General features: G+C 41.1%; 1 protein-coding gene and 1 long non-coding RNA gene across 5 annotated transcripts in view; one reads left to right on the plus strand and one right to left on the minus strand.

The window, feature by feature from the left end:
* Positions 1 to 25021, plus strand: part of LOC308080286 — a 408660-nt gene that overhangs the window by 37910 nt on the left and 345729 nt on the right. The window lies entirely within an intron of this gene.
* Positions 12309 to 25021, minus strand: part of LOC308080262 (sodium/potassium-transporting ATPase subunit alpha-1) — a 50786-nt gene continuing 38073 nt past the window's right edge. For all 4 annotated transcript variants that reach the window (XM_080422043.1, XM_080422042.1, XM_080422045.1 and 1 more), the window contains 10 exons: positions 24801 to 24937; positions 23771 to 23921; positions 21569 to 21737; positions 20396 to 20550; positions 19397 to 19520; positions 16898 to 17043; positions 16058 to 16188; positions 14560 to 14661; positions 13874 to 13965; positions 12309 to 12819 (listed from right to left, as the gene is read on the minus strand). In XM_080422043.1, the coding sequence (XP_080278169.1) occupies positions 12791 to 12819; positions 13874 to 13965; positions 14560 to 14661; positions 16058 to 16188; positions 16898 to 17043; positions 19397 to 19520; positions 20396 to 20550; positions 21569 to 21737; positions 23771 to 23921; positions 24801 to 24937 (1236 nt within the window). In that variant the 3' untranslated portion in view covers positions 12309 to 12790. The remainder of the gene's footprint in view (positions 12820 to 13873; positions 13966 to 14559; positions 14662 to 16057; positions 16189 to 16897; positions 17044 to 19396; positions 19521 to 20395; positions 20551 to 21568; positions 21738 to 23770; positions 23922 to 24800; positions 24938 to 25021) is intronic.

Genomic DNA, 25021 nt, shown 5'->3' on the forward strand with positions numbered 1-25021 from the left:
TGTCACACATGTTTAATTAATATTTGCTGCCACTGTAGGCTACCTGAGGCATCCTGAGCCCCATTATAAGACTATGAGGGAATCAGACTCTATTGTCTGTAAATGAACAATAGAATGGGTTGTGCCGTATACATCCTGACACAGAACCTGTATTCCGAGGAATAATTATTGTAGTATCGTTAACACAATGAACGGACCCCGGGCTCTTTAGATGTCTTTAATTAAAGATCTGCTATAGCTAATGAGAAGGCTGTGGGCTCTTTCGGCGTACGGTACAACAGTGATTCTCAACCCTTCTTAATAGGCAGCCATATTGGCATGAAATTGGGCCACGTCCGTATACTTCCTTCACGGGTGTTACCAATGATACTGATTAAGGTCAGACAGAGTCAGGGCGCTGCTATTGTGCATGTTGACTCTCTCTCTCCAGGCGGTTCCTCAGACGAGCCCTCCCATCGTTGCTTCCAGTCATCCCGGTTCTCCATGCATCTGGCCAGTTAGTTTGTTCGCTTTGTGCCCCTGCATCTCTCTTGAGTACATCCACGTATGTTAACCCATTAAGGCCTGAGGGTCCGATTCTACAAAATGTCTTCTAAATCCTAACAGTTTTATGAAAAACCTATAATGTTGCTATAATATCTGTGGTTCTCAAACTTTTACATGTCAATGACCCCCAAAATGATATGTATTTGGCCGCCAACCCCCATCTGAAAATGTTTTGTTCCAGGGACCACCAGATTTGAGTTAAAAATGTTGCCTTTAAAAATATGTATATTCATTCAAAGGTTTGCACAAACTTTCACAATTTAAATAAAAATAGCAGATCTGCAAGCTCATATGTAGATCTGCTATTTTTGAATAGCCAAAGTATAAAGTAATGGTTTAAGTGGTTACACAGATACGTTCCCGCTTTTAATGGGTGAATGTGGGACGTCCTCGTGACCGGTGCCCGTGTGTTGGTTCCTAACAACACCAATTTACTGGCTGGAGCAGCTCTTGATGTCTTTGGCTGTGTCCTGCTAGAGCCTTGGTGTTCCCTCATACACATTCTTGTTGGTAACATGTTCACTCTGGCTGATGTTCAGGGTCCAGCATTGGCTGTTTATATAGTTTATATAGAAGAAGCTGAGTTTTATTTGTTGGGGGAGGTTGGAGTTCCATACGCTGGCCAATGCCGTTCAGGGCCCTCCATGCGAGTGTCTTCCTCACTTTAAGATCTCGCTCAGTTGAGCCCATGTACTTGAAGTCCTTGACTTCCTTCAGAGAGCAGTGCCTCCTGTTGTTGTCAGAGGTGGATGTTCTGATAGGATGTTATGGGTGATGACCTCAGTTTTCTTGCCATTTAGCCTAAGGCCAACCTTGGCTCACTCTACCACTGACACTATACCGTAATTTCCGGACTATAAAGCGCACCTGGATATAAGCCGCACCAGCCAAATTTAGGGAAAAAAACAAATGTGTACATATACAAGCTGCACTGGACTATAAACCGCAGGTGTAAAATCCATAGATTTAGAAGGTCCCCTAGTGGCCGTTAGCTGTAAAAATCCATAGATTATACGCACCGTTGTATAGGCCACAGGGTTCAAAGCATGGGAAAAAAGTAGCGGCTTATAGTCCGGACATTACGGTACTTATACTATTATTATTATTACCTGGATCTTGTGACCATGTCTATATCTATGTTCTTGTTTATGTATGTTTACTGTGTTTTTAGAGTTTTTAACTTTTTTATTATATGCTGTAACATGAATAAATTGCCCAGTTTGGGACGTACTGATAAACTTGACCTTAACCTTGACTCCACTCTGTTCAGGAGCTCCTGTGCTTGTTCCACGTGGTCGGAGAGCAGGACTACTGTGGGGGCGTCGTCTCGACCTCCTTGGCGTTAGAGCAGGGGTCTTCAACAGGGGGTCCGGGACCCCTAGGGGGTCCTCAGACTTACTACAGGGGGGCCGCCAAATCTTTGTGTGATATGATTTTTCTTTTTTACATTAACCACTTGAACCCTAGCATCCCTATTCTGGGGAGAACTTTAGCCAAAAATAGCAGATCTACAAGCTCACAACGCCTCGCGCTGCGAGGCGTTGTGAGCTTGTAGATCTGCTATTTTTTGCACAGGGATATAGTTGTCGAGGGAAAATGGAGCAGACCAAGTAAAAAAAAAAAAAGTTTAATCTCAAACACAATGTTATACAATATAGAGGGGGGTCCCTGCTTCATCTCTCTCTCAGCTAGGGGGTCCTTGGCCTGAAAACGTTGAAGACCCCTGCGTTAGAGTGAAGCCAAGATCCTGAGCGCAAAGTCCAGGACTATGACGAAGAGGAAGGGGGCGAGGGTGTCCCCTTGCAGTACCCCAGCCAGGATGTCAAACTCCTCACTGTTGCCATCCCAGGTCACCAGCTTGGCCCTTGTTCCTGCGTACATGGTCTCTATTGCCCGGAGTAAGTTGGGAGGGACACCGTAGGCCTTAAAGGAATAGTTCACTCAAAAAATTACTTATTTTCTATCAATTACACTGCCTTGAATTCATGGCGATTTTTTTGTTTTTGTCGCATTCCTAAGCCAATAATTTGATGACGACCGGTAGGCAGCGGACAAAGGAGTCTCTTTGTGTCTCCATAGCACCATATCATCATGAGAAGCCATGGCATCAGTCTCAGCACCAGGATTACCGTCCTGACATTCTGACAGCCCCCCCCCCCCCCCACACACACACACACACACAAAAGGAGTGAAGGAGTGTAAAACCCTACTCGCTTTCAAAACGAAAAGAAAAAAATAATACCGGCTGCTTCTAAACTGGCCCCTGTAAAAGTCATAACCTCCCACCCCCCCCCCCCCCCCCTCGAACTGTTTACTGTATATTTGGTTTTTCTTACCTTTAAACTGTTTGTTTAATGATGTTCTGCATGATGTTCTGTATAGTAGTGTATCTGTCATGTATCTGTCATTTAATGTCTCCATGAATTGAAACAAGACACTTTTAGTTGACCATATTTAGTTGACCTTGTATTTTGAACTGTACTTCCATGTGTTTTTTTTCTCTACAAACTTCTAAATAAAGTATTCAATAAAAATAAATAAAAAGTAAACTTTTTCGGAAATAAAGTTGATTTTTCACAGCAAATGTATAGCCTCAACCTGTATGAATGAAGCATCGACTACCACAGTACATTACTAGTTTATTAGCCCACACATTTTCCGGATTTATTCATCATGCCTTTAGTCACTGTCCCACCAGCACTGCTGCTATCACAGCCAGCAAACACAACAGATGATGTCCTTCCCCATTGCTGTCCTGACTGAAAATAGACTCTAGAAATACAAATACATATCATTTTGGGGGTCCTTGACATGAAAAAGTTTGAGAACCACTGATTATAGCAACATACGTTTTTTTTTTTAAGGCTATGATTTAGACATTTGTAGAATCCCCCAGAAGGCTGAAAATAGGTTTTGCTAGGGGAACCCCACATTTGTTGTGGGGTTGTTTCCATAAACATTCAAACATCTAGACAAGCAACAAACCATGCAAAGAGAAAAAACTAAAACATTTTAACTGCATATTTATTATTGACATGTCTTTTGTTTGTATCGTCGTTTGTTGTTAGTTAAAGCAGAATGAAAACTGCTTTGAAGCAGGCAGCATGGTAGCTTACTGTGTTAACACACTGTACCAAAGGTCGAGTGTTCAATTCCTCCTGCTTCTTCACTCTGAAGCATGTTTTGAAGACGTATAGTTGGTGGACACCTCTGTAGTCTTTGGCATAGGGCCACACGGCGACCAGAGGCACAGGTTCAATTCCAAACTCTGCATGCAAGGCCACAGGTTCAAGTCCGGCCTAGGGAGGCACCTGAGGCAATACTCATGGATGTACTCATTACATTGTGGAGCAGTGACGCTCCTCCTTGTTGCCATAGAGTGTTTGTTCAGTAACAGGGGTCTCCCATCTCTCCTGAAATACACATTTTCAGCCAATCAGGAGAGAGTACCCATTTATCGGCTTCATTTGTATTGTGTTACAATTTTGGCTGCTCATTTCTTTGTGTCATCACTTTTCCAATTTCATTTGTTTAATCTGTATCCTGACTGCTTTCTCTATCCTGATTGGATAACATTGTTAATACAGAGCGGGAGAGACATGGAGACTCCTGTTACTGAACAAACACTATAGCAATGAGTACTATCAGAATATAGAGCTATTTAACACTTATTTTAACCAAAGAAAATCACTTACCCTACCTTTAACCCATTAAAACCAGGAAAGCATCTTTCATTTTATACTTAAAAATAGCAGATCTACAAGCTCATAGCGCCCGAGTGCCGTGCTATGAGCCTGTAGATCTGCTTGTAGAGATTAGAAAAGTCCTGAAAAATTGTGCAAATCTTTTATATACATTTTTAACTAAAATCTTTGCTTCTGGGGGTCCCTGGAACTATTTTTAGATGGGAGGGGGGCCGCGGTCAAATACATATTATTTCGGGGGTCCTTGACATGAAAAAAGTTTGAAAACCATTGATAATATAGCAACATAAGTAAAAAAGAATAAAAATAAATAAAAAGTACGTTAGGATTTAGAAGACATTTGTAAAATCCCCAGAAGCAAAGATTTGAGTTAAAAACTTTCAACACCATCATCATCATCTTCATCTACCATCCTCATCTTCATCTGACGACAACTAGCATCATCACTCTCCACCAATGGCAGGATTACCCCTCCGATGGCTGGACGCTCGATCTGTCTTTCATGATGTCATATGTTTATGTTAACGGATGCTGTTAAAATCCAGTGCTTTCTCTGTTCTCATTGAGAGAGACCCGACCGATGATGCGTTAACACCTGTGATACTGTAACCTTCCCATGTCTCTCATGTCTGACTAAAGATATAATATAATCGTTATAACCAATGGCTGCCTGTCTTCGAGTCTGCTTTTCTTTGTCGCCTTTTATGAAAGTGTCTGGTACTTTGTGTGGGTGATAAGAAGAAACAGCTCCATCAGTTATCATCTTCTATTATATTAGTTATCATATATCTTCTATTATATTAGTTATCATATATCTTCTATTATATTAGTTATCATATATCTTCTGTTATATTGTATTAGTTATCATATATCTTCTATTATATATCATCATATATCTTCTATTATAATAGTTATAATCTATTATATTAGTTATCATATATCTTCTGTTATATTGTATTAGTTATCATATATCTTCTATTATATATCATCATATATCTTCTATTATAATAGTTATAATCTATTATATTAGTTATCATATATCTTCTATTATATTAGTTATCATATATCTTCTGTTATATATCTTCTGTTATATTGTATTAGTTAGCATATATCTTCTATTATATATCTTCTATTATATTAGTTATCATATATCTCTATCATATTTTGAGATGGGGGTCCGTGACCAAATACATATCATTTTGGGGGTCCTTGACATGAAAAAGTTTGAGAACCACTGATTATAGCAACATAAGTTTTTTCAAAAATATAGAATCCCAGATGCAAAGATTTGAGTTGCAAAAAAAAACATGACTTTTCAAAAAAATAACAGATCTACAAGCTGATAGGGTGGCACTCTGTGCCTTGTACATCTGCTATTTTTGAATAGCCAAAGTATAAGATAATGGTTCAAGTGGTTAACATATAGTTAACAAGTGGACAGACCCTCCCTCCACATGGACTCTGCCTTGTCGTGGCGTGGAGGCTTGCGTGCCTCTGTGACCCTTGATCCCTGGAGGTCAGGGGTCATAGAGGTCAGACCAAAGAGTCCAAATCCACGACATGACGCGCGGTCCCAACCCATCTGGTACCACCCATCTGGTACCAATGTACTGCCCCCTGGTGGATGATGTGTGTCCCGCCCCACGTTAGTAGCAACACACACGCTCTATATAAACTACGCTCTATATAAACTTTGGCTATTTGAAAATAGCAGATCTACAAGCTCACAATGCGTCACAAGCTTGTAGATATGCTACTTTCAAAAGCCTTTGACACATGTTAGACAGTTATTCTGCCCACTAGTACTTTTACACTACCCAAATTCATTGCAGTATTGATACTTTTAAGAAAATATTTGAGTTCTTATTTCCACCACTGAAGCAAATCTTTCTGTAAAGTTTCAGCTGACAACTCATATTTTTTCTATAACCCCTCCGCTTTGTTGTCTGGAAACCAGGGGGAATAAACGCCCCCCGCCCTCCCCGCTCTCGCATGGTCAGGACAATCTTCAGTACCTGGCTTTATGGGACTTAGCTGGATTTGAACTTAGTACGGCAAGCGGTAGCAATCGAGGTCTGCCAGGCTTGGTGACTCTGACTTAGGTGCAAACCAGGATTCGAACCCGCGGCCCTTAGTACGGCAGGCGGTAGCAACTCGGGTGTACTAGGCCTGGTGACTCTGACTTAGTCCGCTTCGCTATAGGTACCGGCTAATCCTCACTGCTTTCTGTGTTGGCTTTGACTAGTGCTTCTGTAAAGGAAAGGTTCAGTGTAAACTTTAAGAGTGAGTGGAGTTTGAAACGATCTACACTAAACATTGCAGCACAAATCATTCAATATGGCTCTGCTTGCTTCTATACTATAGGCTACCATATAAAGTAACATACTGTAGCCTCACCAGGTCATGACAACTTCCTCCGGTGAGTGTGATACTCCGCCAAGTGTGATAGCTTATCTGTTGGCGTAGGGGGTTGTTGGCCGGACTGGTTAGCTGCGGGTCAGGGGTTCGACTCCGGCTCGGGGAGAGCATTACTATTCCAGTTTGTCAACGATGCTTGTGACCGATAATGCAACCTTAACCTGATCAAACTAAGCACAGTCATTGCAGAATGAGAGCTTTTACTGACTGACTTAATGTTCCTGTTTCTTTCCGACAAACCTCTTGGACAGCTAAACATTGTCCAAGTTTTATTCCACCCGTCACATTTTCTGTAGGCTACTTGGTAAGAGATCTACAAGGGCGAGCTTGATGTACTTTTATTTAGTAAGACATGAGAATCACAGTACATGGAAGTACAAAATTCACGGTCTACTAAACTGGAAGACTCAGTTAAGCACGCAGCTTGTTTAAGATGAGAACCCCATGCACACAAATCATGATGACATATATGAGACAGACAGATATACACAATGTCATACAATCAGCTTTCAGGTATGAAGAGAGAAAAAATATATATACAAAAGAGGAGGGGAGGTTAAGACAGGGGCCATTTTCGAATTGCAGCCTCCTGAAGGTGTATCTTCAGGGCAGTTTTGAAAGTGAGTAGGGTTTTACACTCCTTTTGGTAGGGCATTCCACTTGATGAATAGCATGAGAACGAGTTCATTCCCTTAGTTGAGCCAAATCTGGGTCATGTCATTGTTATCCAAGTTACTTGCATTTAATCATCGGTGGAAAAAGTATCAATACAGAAATACTCTGTGACAAGTAAATGTCCGGAATTCAAAATGTACTTAAAGTACTCATTATGCAGAAATCCTTTGAAAATAGCAAATCTACAAGCTCATGATGTTAATGTATGTTCTGTAATAATAATAACTACATTTTGTCAAATAATTGTAGTGGAGTAAAAGTATAATATTTGAATTAGTAGAATCAGCCTCAGATCTTAATAGTTTACTTTAAAAGAAAAAATCACACCCTGTGTGAAGTGGGCGGTGTCTTGCTAGCTAATCACAATACTGAATGGAGTCAACCAATCATGTACAAGAAATAAATACATTTATTGAAACACTCTTTATGATGGACGAAACCATAACTTGAAAAAAACAAATATTTGGTTTTTTTCAAGTTATGGTTGCTTATATAGAGACACACGGGGACTACAAATTTCACGCCCACTTTTGAGACAGCGCCGCTACTCGAGGTCCGTTAGAACGATGAACTGCAGCTGCCAATGCATTCCCTATGAGAGGATATGAAAGTTAGCCTACTTTTAAAATTATCCTGCATTAACTGAAGACGATAATGATTTAAATAAAAATATGTTTCCAAATGTATGGAGTGTCTTTGTCAACATATCTTCTTGTTTTCTTAATAGTTGATGTGTTTCACATTTAATTTGCCACTTTAACGAGTTACCCATAATGCTAACACAGCAGAGGGTAGACAGCAGACAGGCATTTCAGTGACATCACTGTCTTTACGAGTGCCGAGCGCCGACCGACAGCGTACCCACTGTAGAGGCAGGAGAGGCGGTCGCCTGCCCAACTAAGATCTCGCCTCCCCTAAAAAAAAAAAAAACCCGAAAATGTGTCATTGCGTGCTTAATGTCCTCAAAGTCACGCATCCAACAAGCTTTGAACTGAGCAGATTGGACCTTCTGTTCCAGAGATAATGACCAAAACCTATTGAAAACGGCCACTTTCGCCAGTTTTCTGGGTATTGAAAACCTCAAGGGATGCGTCCGTGATGCGACCACTTAAAGTCTGGATCTCCGATGCTAGCGGTTTTGACATACTGATGGAGTATATTATAGTATATTGTGGGTAGTATATCGAGATGAAAGATATGGGACATTAAAAAGGACAAATTAAACAAATGGGACAGATTATTAGAACACAAAAAAAATCGCTACAGCCTCAGTAGTTAACCAGTGAAATGACGGTATTTTACAATGCCTCTCATAGAGATTGCATTGAGAGCTGCAGTTCATCGTTCTAACGGACCCCGAGTGTCAAAAGTGGGCGTGGATTTGTAGGCCTTCCGCTTCCGGCCGTGTGTCTCTATAGGGCTATGCACATGTGTCATGTGACACTGGCCAATCACAGTCCTGAATAGACTGTGATTGGCCAATCACAGCGCAGGATAATTCTACAAATTTCCTGGGCCCAGATCACAGCGCAGGAAAATGTACATTTTTCCAAATCTCACTTATGGGGCGGTTTCACCGCCCAAAAAACACCTTACATGCTTTTCGGCAAGGATATAAACTAATAAAGTCATGTGACTTATTTCCATTGTGCTCCTTGGTCTAAGACAAACAAAACATGTCACTATGACTAACCCAATGAATTTGGGAGGCATTTATATTACTAATTATTATCTTTGCAGATTAGGGTAACTGTCCTATGACTTATTTCCTCCCCCTTATCTCTATGTTGATGCCATATATTTGACCTGTCAGACACACTGTTGGAGCAGGCAGTCACTCTACCCATTGAGCTGAGGTAGAGTGACTATCCGTGGGGGGATATCAACCCGGGAGGCAGTTCGTCCCATAGCTGGGCAGCCCCGTAACCATGGCGACATTATTTTACACAAAAACGCTAATAAACAGCTGAGATTTGGGGAAATCCTCCAAAAACGGGCTTCGCATTTCCATGCACAAAAAAGTATTCAAAATACCCTATCCCTTTCTGTAATATGTCAGCTGTCCATTCATATTTTTTCTATAACCCCTCCCCTTTATTGTCTGGAAACCAGGGGGAATAAACCCCCCCCGCCCTCGCATGGTCGGGACAATCTTCAGTACCTTGCTTTATGGGACTTAGCTGGATTTGAACTTAGTACGGCAAGCGGTAGCAACTCGGGTGTACTAGGCTTGGTGACTCTGACTTAGGTGCAAACCAGGATTCGAACCCTGTGCGACGAGCCCCAGAGATGGACGCTTCTAGGCCTTGTACTCTGACTTAGTCCGCTTCGCTATTAGTACCGGCTACTCTTCAGTGCTGTCTGTGTTGCTTTTCACCAGTGCTTCTGTAGCCCCTAGAGGGTAGTAGAGCGTGACGTCCTGAGTGAGACGCATATTTAAAGGACGACTTCACCGATTTTCATATAATTGGTCCTCACTAATGCTCATGATAAAATGGTAAAAAAAAAATCTAATCAGTCTGTGTCTCAGAGGAGGGCTGTGGACAGTTCAGAGTCCCGTCAGTGACATCATCAACGGGGAATCCAAGCTAATAGAAACTGCAGGCTTTCTATTCCTGGAAAGTTGCAATGCAATAAAAGAAGCCATTGTTCTCGCGTTAATAAAAATCTAGATAAAAAAAGTGAAATCTTGTTGGAAAACGACGATGTCACTGGTAGACGGGTTTCTGGACTGTCCACAGCCCTCCTATGAAACACAGACCAAGTAGAAAAAAATTTGACCATTTTATCATGAGTATTAGTGAGGACCAATTATATGAAGATAGGTTGAAAATCGGTGAAGTCGTCCTTTAAGAGGGTTCAGCTTCGACTAGTGCTTCTGTGAAGGAAAGGGTAAAGTCGACTGTGTAGCATTATATTGTTGCGTCCCATTTCTCCACAACTTCCTGTACTGAGGGAGCTAGCTTCTTTGGTGCAGGGGGTTGTTGGCTGGACTAGTAAGCCATTGCATCTGTCATTCAGATAAGACGTTCAAATTGACGCCGATAATGCAACATTAACCTGATCAAACTAAGGACAGTCATTGTTGCATGGTTTCTTTCCAATAAAAAGCGTAAATAATTTGAAACATTTCGAAAATGATGTAGATATATTTCTTTGTTAGATATATTTCTTTGTTATTCAGTGGTTAATGTAGATATACTATCATTGTAAAATGTCTAGCACATTTAGGAGTTCATTATGTGTTTCTGGTAAAAGAAAATATATATATATATATTCAGATCATTTATTTTGTCATTTAGGAGTTTCTGGTAAAAAAAATATATATATATATTCAGATCATTTATTTTGTCATTTAGGAGTTCATTATGTGTTTCTGGTAAAAAAATATATATTCAGATCATTTATTTTGTATGTCTGTGGCAAAAATAGAATATTGATGAAAATGTCCATCACAAGCTGCCATTGTACTTTTAACTCAGACTGATGATAATGCCAGCCAGTCAATCAAATTGTATGTTAAAGAAAGGAGGCGTGTAAGATCTGGACAATGAAAACAAAAAAGGCAGTAAAGATTGTCTCTTGCCATTTGAAGGCAGTAAAGATTGTCTCTTGCCATTTGAACCAGGATTGGTCACCCAAGCAGTGCATGGAGGACCGCCCGAGCCCAACCTCAGGCCTGCCGTCGTCTTCATTCCTCTCCTCTTTGATGAACAACACACACAAAAAACTCTCCTATCATGCATGGCACTTCCTCTAAACTATGATTCTTGATAAACCTACAACTATGATACTGACTAAACCTACTACTATGATAAACTGATACTGACTAACCTACTACTATGATACTGACTAACCTGCTACTTGATAAACCTACTACTATGATACTGACTAACCTGCTACTTGATAAACCTACTACTATGATACTGACTGACTAACCTGCTACTATGATACTTGATAAACCTGCTACTGTGATGACTAAACCTGCTACTATGATAGGCCTACTGACTAACCTACTATGATACTTGATAAACCTGCTACTATACTTGATAAACCTGCTACTATGATAGGCCTACTGACAGTAACCTGCTACTATGATAGGCCTACTACGATACTTGATAAACCTGCTACTATGATAGGCCTACTGACGAACCTACTATGATTTTGATAAACCTGCTACTATGATACTGACTAACCTGCTACTATGATAGGCCTACTGACGAACCTACTATGATTTTGATAAACCTGCTACTATGATACTACTACTGACTAACCTACTATGATACTTGATAAACCTGCTACTATGATACTGACTAACGATTTTGATAAACCTGCTACTATGATACTACTACTGACTAACCTACTATGATACTTGATAAACCTGCTACTATGATACTGACTAACCTGCTACTATGATAGGCCTACTGACGAACCTACTATGATTTTGATAAACCTGCTACTATGATACTACTACTGACTAACCTACTATGATACTTGATAAACCTGCTACTATGATACTGACTAACGATTTTGATAAACCTGCTACTATGATACTACTACTGACTAACCTACTATGATACTTGATAAACCTGCTACTATGATACTGACTAACCTGCTACTATGATAGGCCTACTGACATGATAAACCTACTACTGTGATACTGACTAGGATAGGCCTACTGACTAAACCTACTAAACTATGATTCTAAAGAGAAAGGCACTTGGCTCATGCACTTTACTAAACTTTTTTCAAAGTACTCCAGCATTGAACTAGGAGACCTGGGATTTGAACATGGATCAGGCTCACTCTTGTATTGTTGTAGTACTACATTTAAAGTACATTGTAGATTTTTTTAAGTAAAACATTTCAGTGCTGGAAACCAGGGCAGAAGAGGAAAGTTACATGGTGCAGCTTTGCAAAAGAAAAGAAACACTGACCAAAATGAGGTGACACACGACACCCAGGTGGGACCTGACTCGAGCGTATTTTTATTGAACGTTCAGAACTGTTAAAAACATGTATAAAATTGGTCCTGTTTCATAAACAAGGCACGCATTGTCAGTGTGTTCACAACATCATTAGCATGGTAACAACATCATCAGTCTCAGTGTTTGTCTATTAGTAGTATCAAGCATTCTCTAACAACAGTGGCTCTCAAACTTTTTCCATTTCAAGGACCCCCATGGACCCCTCTCAAGGGCCGGTCCCATGAGGGTCCCTGGACCCCACTTTGAGAACCACTGCTCTAATATAAAAAAAACACCTTCCAATTGGGTTTTTTTTTTCCCATCACAGGTTAAAACTTGTTTTCGTTTTTTTCCGAGCAGCAAGACAAAATATTTCATGCAGAGAGAATTTAAAAAGACTGGAGGAGGGGAGGAGGAGGAGAATGCAGGCTGACGGAGGAGATGGGGACGGGACGGGTGGTGGATCGCCGGGGCACCCTCTTAATAGTAGGTCTCTCGTTCCACCCAACCTGGGACGCACACAGGGAGAGAAAACAAAACATGCAGGGGAAGGGACGTTAGATACAAGTTCTGTTCTGTTCAGTGCAAGAACACAGTTGGACAGTCTGCCTTCTCAGTAAAGCACCATTCACACTGAGCACTAGAACTACATCATTGTATTGTTTTGTATATAGTTGGTGTGAACTCTGCCATCCACTTGACTTTTAAAACTATATTTTCATAGTTGTAGTTCTCAGTGGGAACAGCCCTTAAAAAGGAGTTGTTCACCCCCAAAAAATACTTATTTTCTATCAATTAAGCCTTGAATTCATGGAGATTTTATTTTGTTTGTCGCATTCCTAATCCAATAGTTTGATATCCGGTAAGAGAATCAAAGAGTCTCCTACTGAGCAGCCACCCAATCATAATCATTGGCTCAGGGAAGTGACAAAAACAGTGGGGTGTGTAATTGATAGAAAATAAGTGTTTTTTGGGGGTCAACTACTCCTTTAAATGGGGCAAAGCTCTGGAACCCTATGCCCACGGATCTAAAACTAGAGTCTGATGGTAATGTGTTTAACAGAAGACTCAAAATCATGGTTAAAATCAAATCAACAGTGTTCACATGAATAGATTCTGATTGGTTATTGGAATAATTATATTGCTTTAGTTTCACGTATTGGGTCAGATCTTTTTATTACAATGTTTAATTCCTTGTATTTCATTGTTTTTTTAGATTGAAGTTCCATTTAGAGAAGGTGTTGAAATGTAATTTGTGATCAAATCAAATAAACATAACATAACGCTTGTGTCATTGCCAAAACAGATACTGCCAATACTTAATTTCTGCCTTCGTTCTCCATCCTCCAACGTGGCGGTGTCACAGTGAAGTTGGTGACCTGCTGAAATATGTGACCATTTTGTGGACTTCACATAACGCAAGCGACACTGACGTTATGTGAAGCTCACAAGATGGTGACATAGATGGGCACCAATTTCACCATAACGCAGCCATGAGGAACAGATGCGAGTATTGGGATCTGGCTAGTGTGTGTGTGTGAGACGAGTCTTGTGGTTTCTCACCTCCTGGGCTGCGTCTGAGGATCAGCTTACGGATTTCATCATAGATAAAGATGAGTAGGGAGTAAGGGAATGCACAGAACCACCAGTTGGGTCTGGAGACACAAAAACACACACAGATCAGAAACCACGGGGCAATTTTACTTGGAAAAGACATGACGCAACTCATGGTCCGTTCTCTAGACTTTTTTGTCATTTCATTTATTTATTTAGAACATATTCAAATAAAATAAATAAGAAAAAATTAAAATCAGCGTCAAAGTAATAATATATCAGTAAATTATATTCTGTGAAAACTGTCAACATACATTGTAACATCCTGAGTGTTAAGTTAAGAGAGTGTACACATGTAGAGAGTGAGAGAAACATCCTGAGTGTTAAGTTAAGAGAGTGTACACATGTAGAGAGTGAGAGAGATGTAAGACAGATGTAGAGAGGGAGAGAGAGATGTAGAGGTAGAGAGAGATGTAAGACAGAGATGTAGAGGTAGAGAGAGAGAGATATAAGAAAGAAATGTAGAGAGAGAGAGAAATAGATTGGTTCCATTCTGTGTTTCAATCGATTCTCTGCACAAATGCCACATAACATCACATTTGCCAGTGGAATGAATGCTCTTCTTGTTTTCTGACTATGAAACATTGTGAGATGCGTGTCTGTGGTACATTGTGAGGCGTGTGTGAGAGACTCACTTTAGGGGGTACATTCTGAGGGCAACGTCCATGCCAGGGCAGTAGGACAGGAAGGCAGCCAGGGCCGTCTCCTCAAACAGTCCAAAGATGAGGATCTTGTTCCTGGAGGAGAGACCACAGACAGCTCATCAAGCACTGTTCCTCACCGTCTTCTAACTAGATACCCTGTACAATCCTCTGTGTTCATTTAACTCAGAGGGTATGCAAAACTCAGGAGTTACACAGATGTATAACTTCATAAAGTCATGCATGGATAAATTAACACAGGATTGTCAGTTAACTCGAGTGGGCCTGAGTAGCCGATACACGTATTTCGGACGCGTACTCACAGGTTTTCTATAGACCCCCCTTAACAGACAACGTCACACTGATAAGAACCAGTATGCACGCGCAGGCCGGCACCAAATGAAACCCATTCTGTCACGTCTTGGTAGGACGCGCCTCACTAGCCAACACACAAGAGGAGGTTGAATGAACTGAAACCAGCGCACCCCAAAACAATGTGTTGGAAATTGATTGCATGAAACAATCACCTGTGCGTCCAGTCAGACCAGACTCCTGCAGTGCCAAGCCATACGAACAGTGTTCATTTTGACACCAAATTTTGATTTAGTCAATAGTCTTTTTTTTAAATCTTTTTTAAAACAAGCTTTTCAGAGGTAAGAGACATTACATCACATCACTGTGTGGGCAAGCAGTTCATACAAATTCCCACAGTGGCATACAAAAGTGTCTAGTATAGCCTGCCTGCTGACAGTCTCTTCCTCTGATCTGGCGGTCCTGTGGCTGCAAGACCCAGGTCGCTTCTTAACCCCCCTACCAGACCCCCGGGTTCACATAAACATTTTATACCATGATGTATATATGTATATAATACAATATCTTTTAAATAATGCAATGAAATGAAAAAACCAAAATAAATCATAATTGTGTTTGTTAGATTCCCTCTAATCTTGTTACAAGACAATAGTCTTTTGAATACAATTCCATTTAGTTTCAGTCATATTTTAGACATCTGAAATGTTTTAGTTTTTGTCTAGTTTTAGTCAACTAAATATCATAAAGTTGACTAAATCTACAGTTAATTTAGTCAACTAAAATGTATTTTGGCAGGCCTTGATGGCGTCGTAATGGCTGATTTTACGATTGCTTGCATGCTGAAAATAGTTGATTTACAATTTACAACGAGTGCCCGAGCACAACCAGGCATAAAATAACTTGTATTTTACAAATTATTTTAGTTCTACTGGATCTCTTCTCCACTAGTCCCTCCCTAACATTTTAGTCTAGTTTTTATTTGTTGATGAAATTGTCAATTTATCAAGTCTTAGTTTTACTCTTAGTTTTAGTCCTCATAACGTAGTTTTTATTTAGTTTTCTTCAGTGAAAAAAGGTAGTCGACGAAAACTTTTCATCATAGTTTGAGTCGACGAAATCAACACTGCATACATTACAAACTAAACTAAACAACTGTCTGCAGAGCCGTAGCCGTACTCACTTCATGCCCTGTTGGAAGACGGAGTTCCTCCTGGTCTTGCAGATGATCAGATCGGACCACTGCACGACCACGATGCTGACGAAGAACGCCGTGTGACACGTGAACTCTACGATCTTTCTCTGCTCATAGGTCTGTGACGGAACAACAACAACAACACAGTAGAACTCATTTACGACAGACCCAATCACAGTGAATAGGGGCGACACAGTTCAACTCAGTGAGTCACAGTAAAATCTTTTTCCAAGAGTGTGAAAAAGGATTTGGTTCCATCTGCAAACTCTCATCTTTTTTACTTAGGATTTTTAACTTGTATGACTGCATCAGCTCAAGTACCGTACTTAATCAGGGTTTCCTGCAGGAAAAATGTTAGCCTAGGGGGGAGGCCAGGAGGAGAGACCAGTTGCGCACACACAATTGTTTTTAATTAATTAAAAAAGAAAAAACTGTTGGTGTGATGATGGAAAACAACATTATGCTATCATTATTCACATTTATTCAACATTGTGTTTGGCATCAAAACCAGTTTAACTACTTTAACCCTGTACATATATCGAAATAGCAGATCTAAAGCTCACAACGCATCATGCTGCAAAACGTTGTGAGCTTGTAGATCAGCTATTTTATGACAGTGTGACAGGGTCTTCTCGTGGCCGCCCCCTCCCTCTTCAAAAAGGTGCCCCCCACCCTCGCCACGTTTAAAACCACTCAAAACCCACCTTTTCAGACTTCCTTCCCTACCTAATACCCCCTTTTTTACCTTTGCTTTACACCTTTACGTTGAGCACTCAGAAAAGCACTATATAAATGGTATGTATTATTATTCTAATGAGCGTTACTCACCCACTGCTGTCCATAGCTGTCCTCCAGGTCGTTACAGAACTTGTTGTCCCAGTCCACTCTGATGCCCAGCAGGGTGGCGGGCAGGAAGCCGTTCTCCGCCAGGATGACAAAATATGTGAAGAACCCTGCCAGGGCCTGGATCATACCTGGAGGAGAGAAGGAAAACACACAGGAATGACATATAGAAGTCTGGGCGCTCTGGGGCTCATATAAAACATCATTTATACGGGATGTTCCAGTAGAACGCATCCCGCAGTGGTTGTCCTCGTTTTAAAAACCATTTTAAGGGATTTGACTTACTTTAACCCATTAAGACCTGAGGCGATTCTTACAAATGTTTTCTTAAAAACATTAAAAAAAAAAAAAGCAGATCTACAAGCTCATAGCGCAGCACTCGGTGCCGCGCTATGAGCTTGTATATCTGCTATTTTTGAATAGCCAAAGAAATCTAAAGTGACACAGATGCGTTTCAGGTCTTAATGGGTTAAGAGACTTTTGTAGGTTACAACAAAAGGTCTTAGCCTTTCATTCATGCAATATGTTGTAACAGCGGAATTGCCCTTTCCCAAATTCACATAAAAAATCATACAATAAATATTTTAAGGGTCGAGTCACAGGTTAAAAAACAAGGAGACGTGTTGTTCAACAGGAATTTAGGCCCTTAGAGGAGACTCTTATGAGAAGATTAAGGGGAGTGGGAAGGTCAAACCTATTGTTGGCTTCAATACCAAAGAGGGGTAAAGAACGAAAAGCCTGAGATACCGGCCTGTCATCACTCAAGGAACACGCACACACACACACACACACACACATGGTTAGCCATCATCGGCAGCCTATTTCTGGTGCATGCCTCTCTCCCAGTTATCTCAGGACCACCCAGACACTGATTGAGCCTTCCTGGAACAATCTAATCTAATATGGTCTGCATGTCTACAGCCTTTCTCCAGAGCGCTTTTCAATGTACCACACACACACACACACACACACACACACACACACACACACACACACACACACACACACACACACACACACACACAGAGTCTGGAGGAGCAGTTAGGGGTTCAGTGTCTTGCTCAAGGACACTTCCGACACCAGCCTTGTTTTACCTGTCCTTTTTGTTTACTTCGATACTAACCCAAAAAGGGGAGCTGGAGATTGAACCCAGTAACCTTGTGGTTTCCAGACTGTACCGCCTGAGCCCACTGCCTCGCTAATGTACGAGGCAGCCGTCATCCACAGCTGTCAGCATCACAGAGGCCAGCTCCCGGGCCACTTCTATTCTACTGCCAACAAAGCCTGTCATCTTCAGGTGTCCCGACAGATAATAATGCAATGAAACTGGCCTGCAGTACTTGTTGAACCATTATGGAGTAATCAATGGTATGTCCAATAAATTAAATATAAAGTGTTTAAAGCTCTTGTAGTTTTTACAGTGTTTTGGTGAGAGTTACTTCAATTTCATTTGTTTTCTGTGTACCATGCAGAGAGCTGCCAACACACAGCTCTATATCATCCAGACCGACGCAGCATTTGTCCTCATGTGCCAGCTTGGCTGTTGGCACCCTTCCACTGATGTTTGGTGGAGCTTGGGGCGAGTACAACAACTCTGTCTGACACTTTAACTACAAACTGCACTTACTTAGTCCATTTGCTGTTTTCGGCAAGCTACACCGTTTGTGCTACAGCAGTGGTTCTCAACCTTTTCAGGCCGCGACACCCACAAAATAATCATATTTGAATTGGGGACCCCCCCACCCTGACGACAACGGAATCGTAGGAGTTGAGGCATTACATTTAGTTTGACTCGGTTCCACAGATAAATATTGTGAAAATGGCTCGTCTACTAGCTCACAGCGCCTCACAGCTTGTAGATCAGCCATTTTCACAATCTTTGTCTCTTTCTTATATTATTTGATAATTTGGCCAATGTTTGACCAGTTTTTTATAGTATAGTTTGTTGATAACTTTTTATGTAGTAATGGTCTTTTTTCATTTCATTTAGTTTTTCTTTTAAGTTTTAAAAAGGTCTTAAAAGTCCTTAAATTGTCACTTTACAGTCATCTGGGGCATCATAATTTAGGCATTTACTAATGACCTCTCGCTGACTGTTTGTGGTTTTCAACCTTTTTCATATCAAGGTCCATTATTTATTCGGCATTTGAGCCACGGACCACCGTTTGATGAGATTTAGACTCTCAGTCTAAGTCGTTGGATAAGATTTTGTCCACAATTCCATACTGTGTTGATGTTGGTACCAATAGGAGAGATAACAGGCAAACGTTGATCAAAATAACAATCCTTCTACAGCCTCTAATTGTGCGTAAAATGAAACCAAATGGACCCACAAGGGTCCATTTGGTTTCATTTTACACTCTCAAAAGTTAAAGATCTATAAGGGTCCATGTGGTTACCAACTCTCCATCATTTAGCAGGGGACCACCTGGAACCCCCTCAAGGATCCACTGGTTGAGAACCACTGGTTTAGAGATAACTTACCGATCTGTCCGTAGGCTATGCTGATGAGCCTTTCGTTGACCAGTTTGTCTGTTTTGGGGTTTCTGGGCTGTCTCTTCATGATGTCGCTCTCAGCTGCTTCGTAGGCCAGGGAGATGGCAGGGACCTGAGAGGACAAAGCACCAAGTAACTCATTTAGACCTGGAAAGCCTATACCATATTATACCCTTCAATCTGGGAAAGCATCCGTGTCATTTTTTGTTTTGTCAAGGACCCCCAGATTGATATATATTTGCTGTGGATCCCCATCTGAAAATGTTTTGCTCCATGGACCCCCAGAAGAGAATTTAGTATTTAAAAAAAAAAGATCATAAATTATTCAAAACTTTCCAAACATGTTGAGATTTTTTCAAAGCTCGCCGCGCATCGAGCTTGTATATCTGCTATTTTTGAAAAGACAACATACACATTTTATTATAATTTTTTTCAGAAAACTTTAAGATTTAGAAGGCGTTTTTACAATCTGCCTCAGGTCTAAATGGGATAAACCCGGTCAGCAAAGTCTGCAAGTGGCTCTATAACAGAATCAGAGATGCTGACATTAAATCCAGGTCCAGTCTAGTCAGATAAAATAACTGATTGGATATTAATCCATCATTCTGGTCCCTTTCAAAGAAGCAGTAGACAAGAGATCAGTCGTAAAAGTCCACAAGATGGACAGATACCACAATGTTCTGTGTTAACAGCATTCTTCACAAGATTTTAAAGATTTGCATTACACGATCAGTGTGCCTCAATGAGAAAACTGTTCAAAATCTAATTTGCAAGCGTTTTGACTAGGTTTTCTGGCCAGAAAGTTGTTTGGAAAAATGCTACATTGTAGGGATTAGCTCATAGGACCACAATGGAAACAAGTCCCCATGATTTTTATTTTTTTATTATCCTTTGATGTGTTATCCTTTTAGCCTAAATGTCTGACTGTACCTTGTGCCGTTTACATTTCCCTCTAATAAAGTATTCGATCAATCAATCAATCCTCACCATGTCAGTTCCCAGGTCGATACAGAGGATAGTGACGGTTCCCAGAGGCAGGGGGATGTTGGCGATGATGAACAGAAGGAAAGGTGTGATCTCTGGAATGTTACTGGTCAGGGTGTAGGCGATGGACTTCTTCAAGTTGTCGAAGATCAGGCGACCTGGCAAAAGAAATAGATAAAATGCAACATTGAGTTCAAGTTCAAAACTTTCTTCTCTTCCAACTCAGGTTTGAAAGTCTGCTCTGGTCGTATGAATTTCATGTAATTCTGAATTTCCACTTGTACGTCGTCGACCACATAATCCCCAAATCCCTGCTTTGATTCCGACTAGAATGGATTGAAGAGACACCTGGAACTGATACCTTGTGAGAGACAAGGCTAAGTGGAGACACACATGCTGGGACATACACATCTCCCAAACCTCCATCCAAGCCCAATCTTACTGTAAACAACATATTTTCAGATTGTTAGTGAACCAAAACTAATTTATTCAGAGGCTTGCATAATTGTCCATCACCGCTTTCAAAACAATGCACGCACGGTAACGCATGGTAATTCCATAATGTAATTCCATAATGCAATTATAATTCCATAATTCCTTACACAGAGACTACTCATGCCTGATTTATACATGGTTGCGTGCCCCAAAATAGGCGATCTACAAGCTCACAACGTGTCACGCCACCCAAAGATGGTTGATATAGAAAGATAGACCATTCCCAATTGGAGCCACTGGAGGTGACATGGTACACAAATCCTACAAATGGTCTCCTTAGTGGGCCACGGCAACATCGTATGTTTACTGGCGCTAGATCCCGGAAGGGAAAAAGTAATGTCGATAATAAAGTTGCCGATTTGTCTCTCTAAAAAAAGCCATTTTAGTATGAAAATCTTGGGAAGATTGTGTGGCTTGTGGGCGATTGGGTCCAATATTTAGTTAAGTGACCATGGGGCTAAAGAATGGTTCAGAAGCTGTGTTCACGTTTACTCCATTTTAGAGTCCAACCTGCTTCCGGTCTCCTAAAAAGGCGGCCACCTACTGCACGCAGACACGGAGATGGCGTGTCTTTCTTTCTTTTTTTTTGTCTTGGGCGCCACGACACGCTGTGAGCTTGTAGATTTCGGCGAAACTAAGTGTAAATCTGATGGGATCCAGAGAGCGCCCAGATGTTCTCACCCTCTTCCACTCCAGTGACGATGGAAGCAAAGTTATCGTCCAGCAGGATCATGTCAGCCGCCTGCTTGGAGACGTCGGAGCCAGCGATCCCCATGGCAACACCGATGTCGGCCTTCTTCAGGGCAGGAGAGTCGTTCACGCCGTCACCCGTCACGGCCACAATGGCGCCCTGCCGAGAAAAGAAAGAGTTGAGTGTTTGTCAGAAATAAATGACGTGCGTGGGAGTGAGATAGACAGAAATGGCTTTAAAGGGATAGTTCACCCCAAAATGACTTTCTTTCTTTCTATCGATTAGTCACCCCATGGAGACTTGAATTTAATTCATGGATATTTCCTTTGTTTTTGTCGCATTCCTAAGCCAATAATTTGATGACCGGCAGCGGTTCCGGTGGGAGACACAAAGAGTCTCCTTTGTGTCTCCTACCGGAACCGCTGCCTACCGGTTCACTGGTCATCAAATTATTGTCTTAGGAATGTGGCAAAAACAAAAAAAAATATCCATGAATTCAAGTCTCCATGGGGTGACAAAGGGATAGTTCACCCCAAAAAACACTTTTTTTCTATCGATTAAAGGGCCGTAGTTCTCAAACATTTTCATATCAAAGAAGAACGTCAAATGTATATGACCCCCATCTGAGAAGATTTCCCCCCCCCCCGCCCCCCACAAGAGAAGATTTGTGTTGAATTTGTTTTCATTATTCCAAATCTTTCACTGTTTCACCAAGACTTTTCCAAATTCAAAAGCTATTTTCGAATAGCGTAAGTGTAAAATAAAGTAAAGTGCCTAAACTGTTCCTCGTTTTGCTGGGTTACCCCTGGAACCCCCTCAAGGACCCCTGGCGGTCCCTGGATACCACCACTGGTTTCATTTTCAGTTTTTCTTTGGATCTCGCTCCACTGTAAGAACAGTTCCATTACATGGACCGTCTGTTTTTTTAAAGGAACATTAAACATTAAACTGTTGATAGTTTGCCAGCCCAGCTGGCGTCCTAGTTTTTCAGCTGCCAATAGTAAACAAAACCTATCTGGTTAGCGTTGGCAGCAGCTAAGAAACACTTAGCTGGCGATGAGAAAAGCCACAATAGAAGGAAGGCTTTTACTGAATTAATTATCAAAGGGAGAGAGGAGAAAAGGCTTCATGTAAATGTGTCCTGGAAAACCTATCGTGGCTGTTGGCCAGAAACCATGTAGGCCTATCTCCATATTTTATAAGTTATACTTTTTACGTTGTTTCATGAATAAATGCCCCGTTTTACATGACAGTGTCACCAAAAAAGCCACGATGCACCGTGAGAGCTTGTAGATATGCTATTTTCAATGCAGTTTTTATAATGACCTGCCCAAAATAGGGACGCCATGTTGAAAGTGGTTAAGTCTGTCTGTGGGTTTTATAAATATTGATCAAAGAGAAAGAGAGAGAGAGAGAGAGAAAGAAAGAGAGAGAGAGCAAGAGAGATCCTATGTAGATGTATAACTATTTCTGACAGCAAAGGCACAATTCTTATGGTTTTGTAAGATAGTTTGTAACAGCTGTTTACACATTTCTGTATTACCATTTAATTGTACGCATGCGTTGTTTTGTTCCACTTTGACAATGTAAATGTATGTTTTCTTGCCAATAAAGTGCCTTTGAATTGAATTGAGAGCGAGAGACACAGAGAGAGAGACAGAGAGAGCGAGAGACAGAGAGAGAGACAGACAGAGAGAGAGACAGACAGAGAGAGACAGACAGACAGAGAGAGAGACAGAGCTTCGTAGACACTGCAGTAGGCCTGTCCCCGACTAAGGATTTCTATAGTCGAATCTGATTGGCCAATAGTTGCCTATAGCCGACTAATAGTAGACTAATGCAACACCAAAACAAAAAAAGAAAAAGAAACATTCTTTTAATTTTATTTGGCATGATTCGACTGAGATTGGCAGTTGAATCAGTCTGATTCGACTGCCAATCAAATACATATACATCAAGCATATACTTGCTTGGTTTCTCCCAATAAATCATGATGTATATCCTATCTTTGGCAAACTATTAGTTAATTAATAAAACAAACTAGGCCAATCTCTCAGTCGAATAATACAAAAATTATAATAATTAGACTAAGAGATTGGCAGTCGAATCAGACACCCCCTCGACTGATTAGTCGACTATTCGAATAATCGAGGTCAGGCTTACACTGCAGACACTCAAGCACTCAAGTCTACCTGTCTCTGACAGCCCTCCACGATGATGAGTTTCTGCTGAGGGGAGGTCCTGGCGAACACGATCTCTGTGTGGTATTTCAGGATGTCGTCCAGCTGCTCCGGGGACAGGTCTTTCAGGTCTCCACCGTGGACCACACAGGCCTTGGCGTCTCTGAGAGGGAAGGGAAGACACAACAACGGGCATGAAGGAAGCTGATCTCGTCGTTGGGGATTCCTGGGTTTTTAGCCCCATTTATACTTTGTCGTAGGGGTGGGACGATATATCGATATCGCGATATATCGCGATACTTTCTCCCGCAATACTTTCTCCCGCAATAACTAATCGATATACTGCCGAATATTGAAATATTTATATATTTATATTTATATATATATATTTTTATAAATATTTTTCTTTTTGGTTGTTTGTGATACGTTGTTTTTCCTACTCTGTATTTGTGTAATGATGATTTTGAACTGTTTGGTGCTATTTTATGTGTTTATGAATTGAATACAAGGACTATCGTGATATATCGTAGGTGAAATTTCATACAATATATCGTGATATCGCAATATTTCAATATTTTCAGATATCGTGATATATCGTTGGTGAAATTTCTTGCAATATATTGAATATCGTGATATCGCAATATATCGAATATCGTCGAATATCGTGATATATATTGTTATCGTGGGCCTAATATCGTGATATATATCGTATCGTGAGGTACCCATATCGTCCCACCCCTACTTTGTCGTACAACAAAGTGGTTGTAACTACAAAGGCAATGCCTGAAAGTGAGTCTTCAGTTCGATTCCCATGGCCGGCCGGGGAACCAGTGGTTCAGTTCACTTTTCTGTTTTCGTGGGGAAAGCTTTCATGGGGAATAGCAGATCGACAAGCTCACAACGCGACGCGTCGCGTTGTGAGCTTGTCGATCTGCAATTCTCAGCGAAAGCTTTCCCCACAATACCGATGCTGGGGTTTAAGTGGTTCAGTTCAGTTTTGTACACAAGAATAAAAGCTTGCTTCCGAGCATATAGCCGATACCTTGGGTTGACTTCGTTAACAGGAATGTTCAGACGCGCGGCGATGTCCTCGACGGTCTCGTTGCCTTCAGAGATGATGCCCACTCCCTTGGCGATGGCCTTGGCTGTGATTGGATGATCACCTGTCACCATGATGACCTGCGGGCGGACGTAAAAGGGGAGGAGTTATAGAGTTTATACACACATGATCTGTGTGGGTTTCAGGCATGAGAAAACAAACAC

Source organism: Gymnoscopelus braueri, assembly GCF_963280865.1.
Source record: "Gymnoscopelus braueri genome assembly, chromosome: 24".
Lineage (NCBI taxonomy): Eukaryota > Metazoa > Chordata > Actinopteri > Myctophiformes > Myctophidae > Gymnoscopelus > Gymnoscopelus braueri.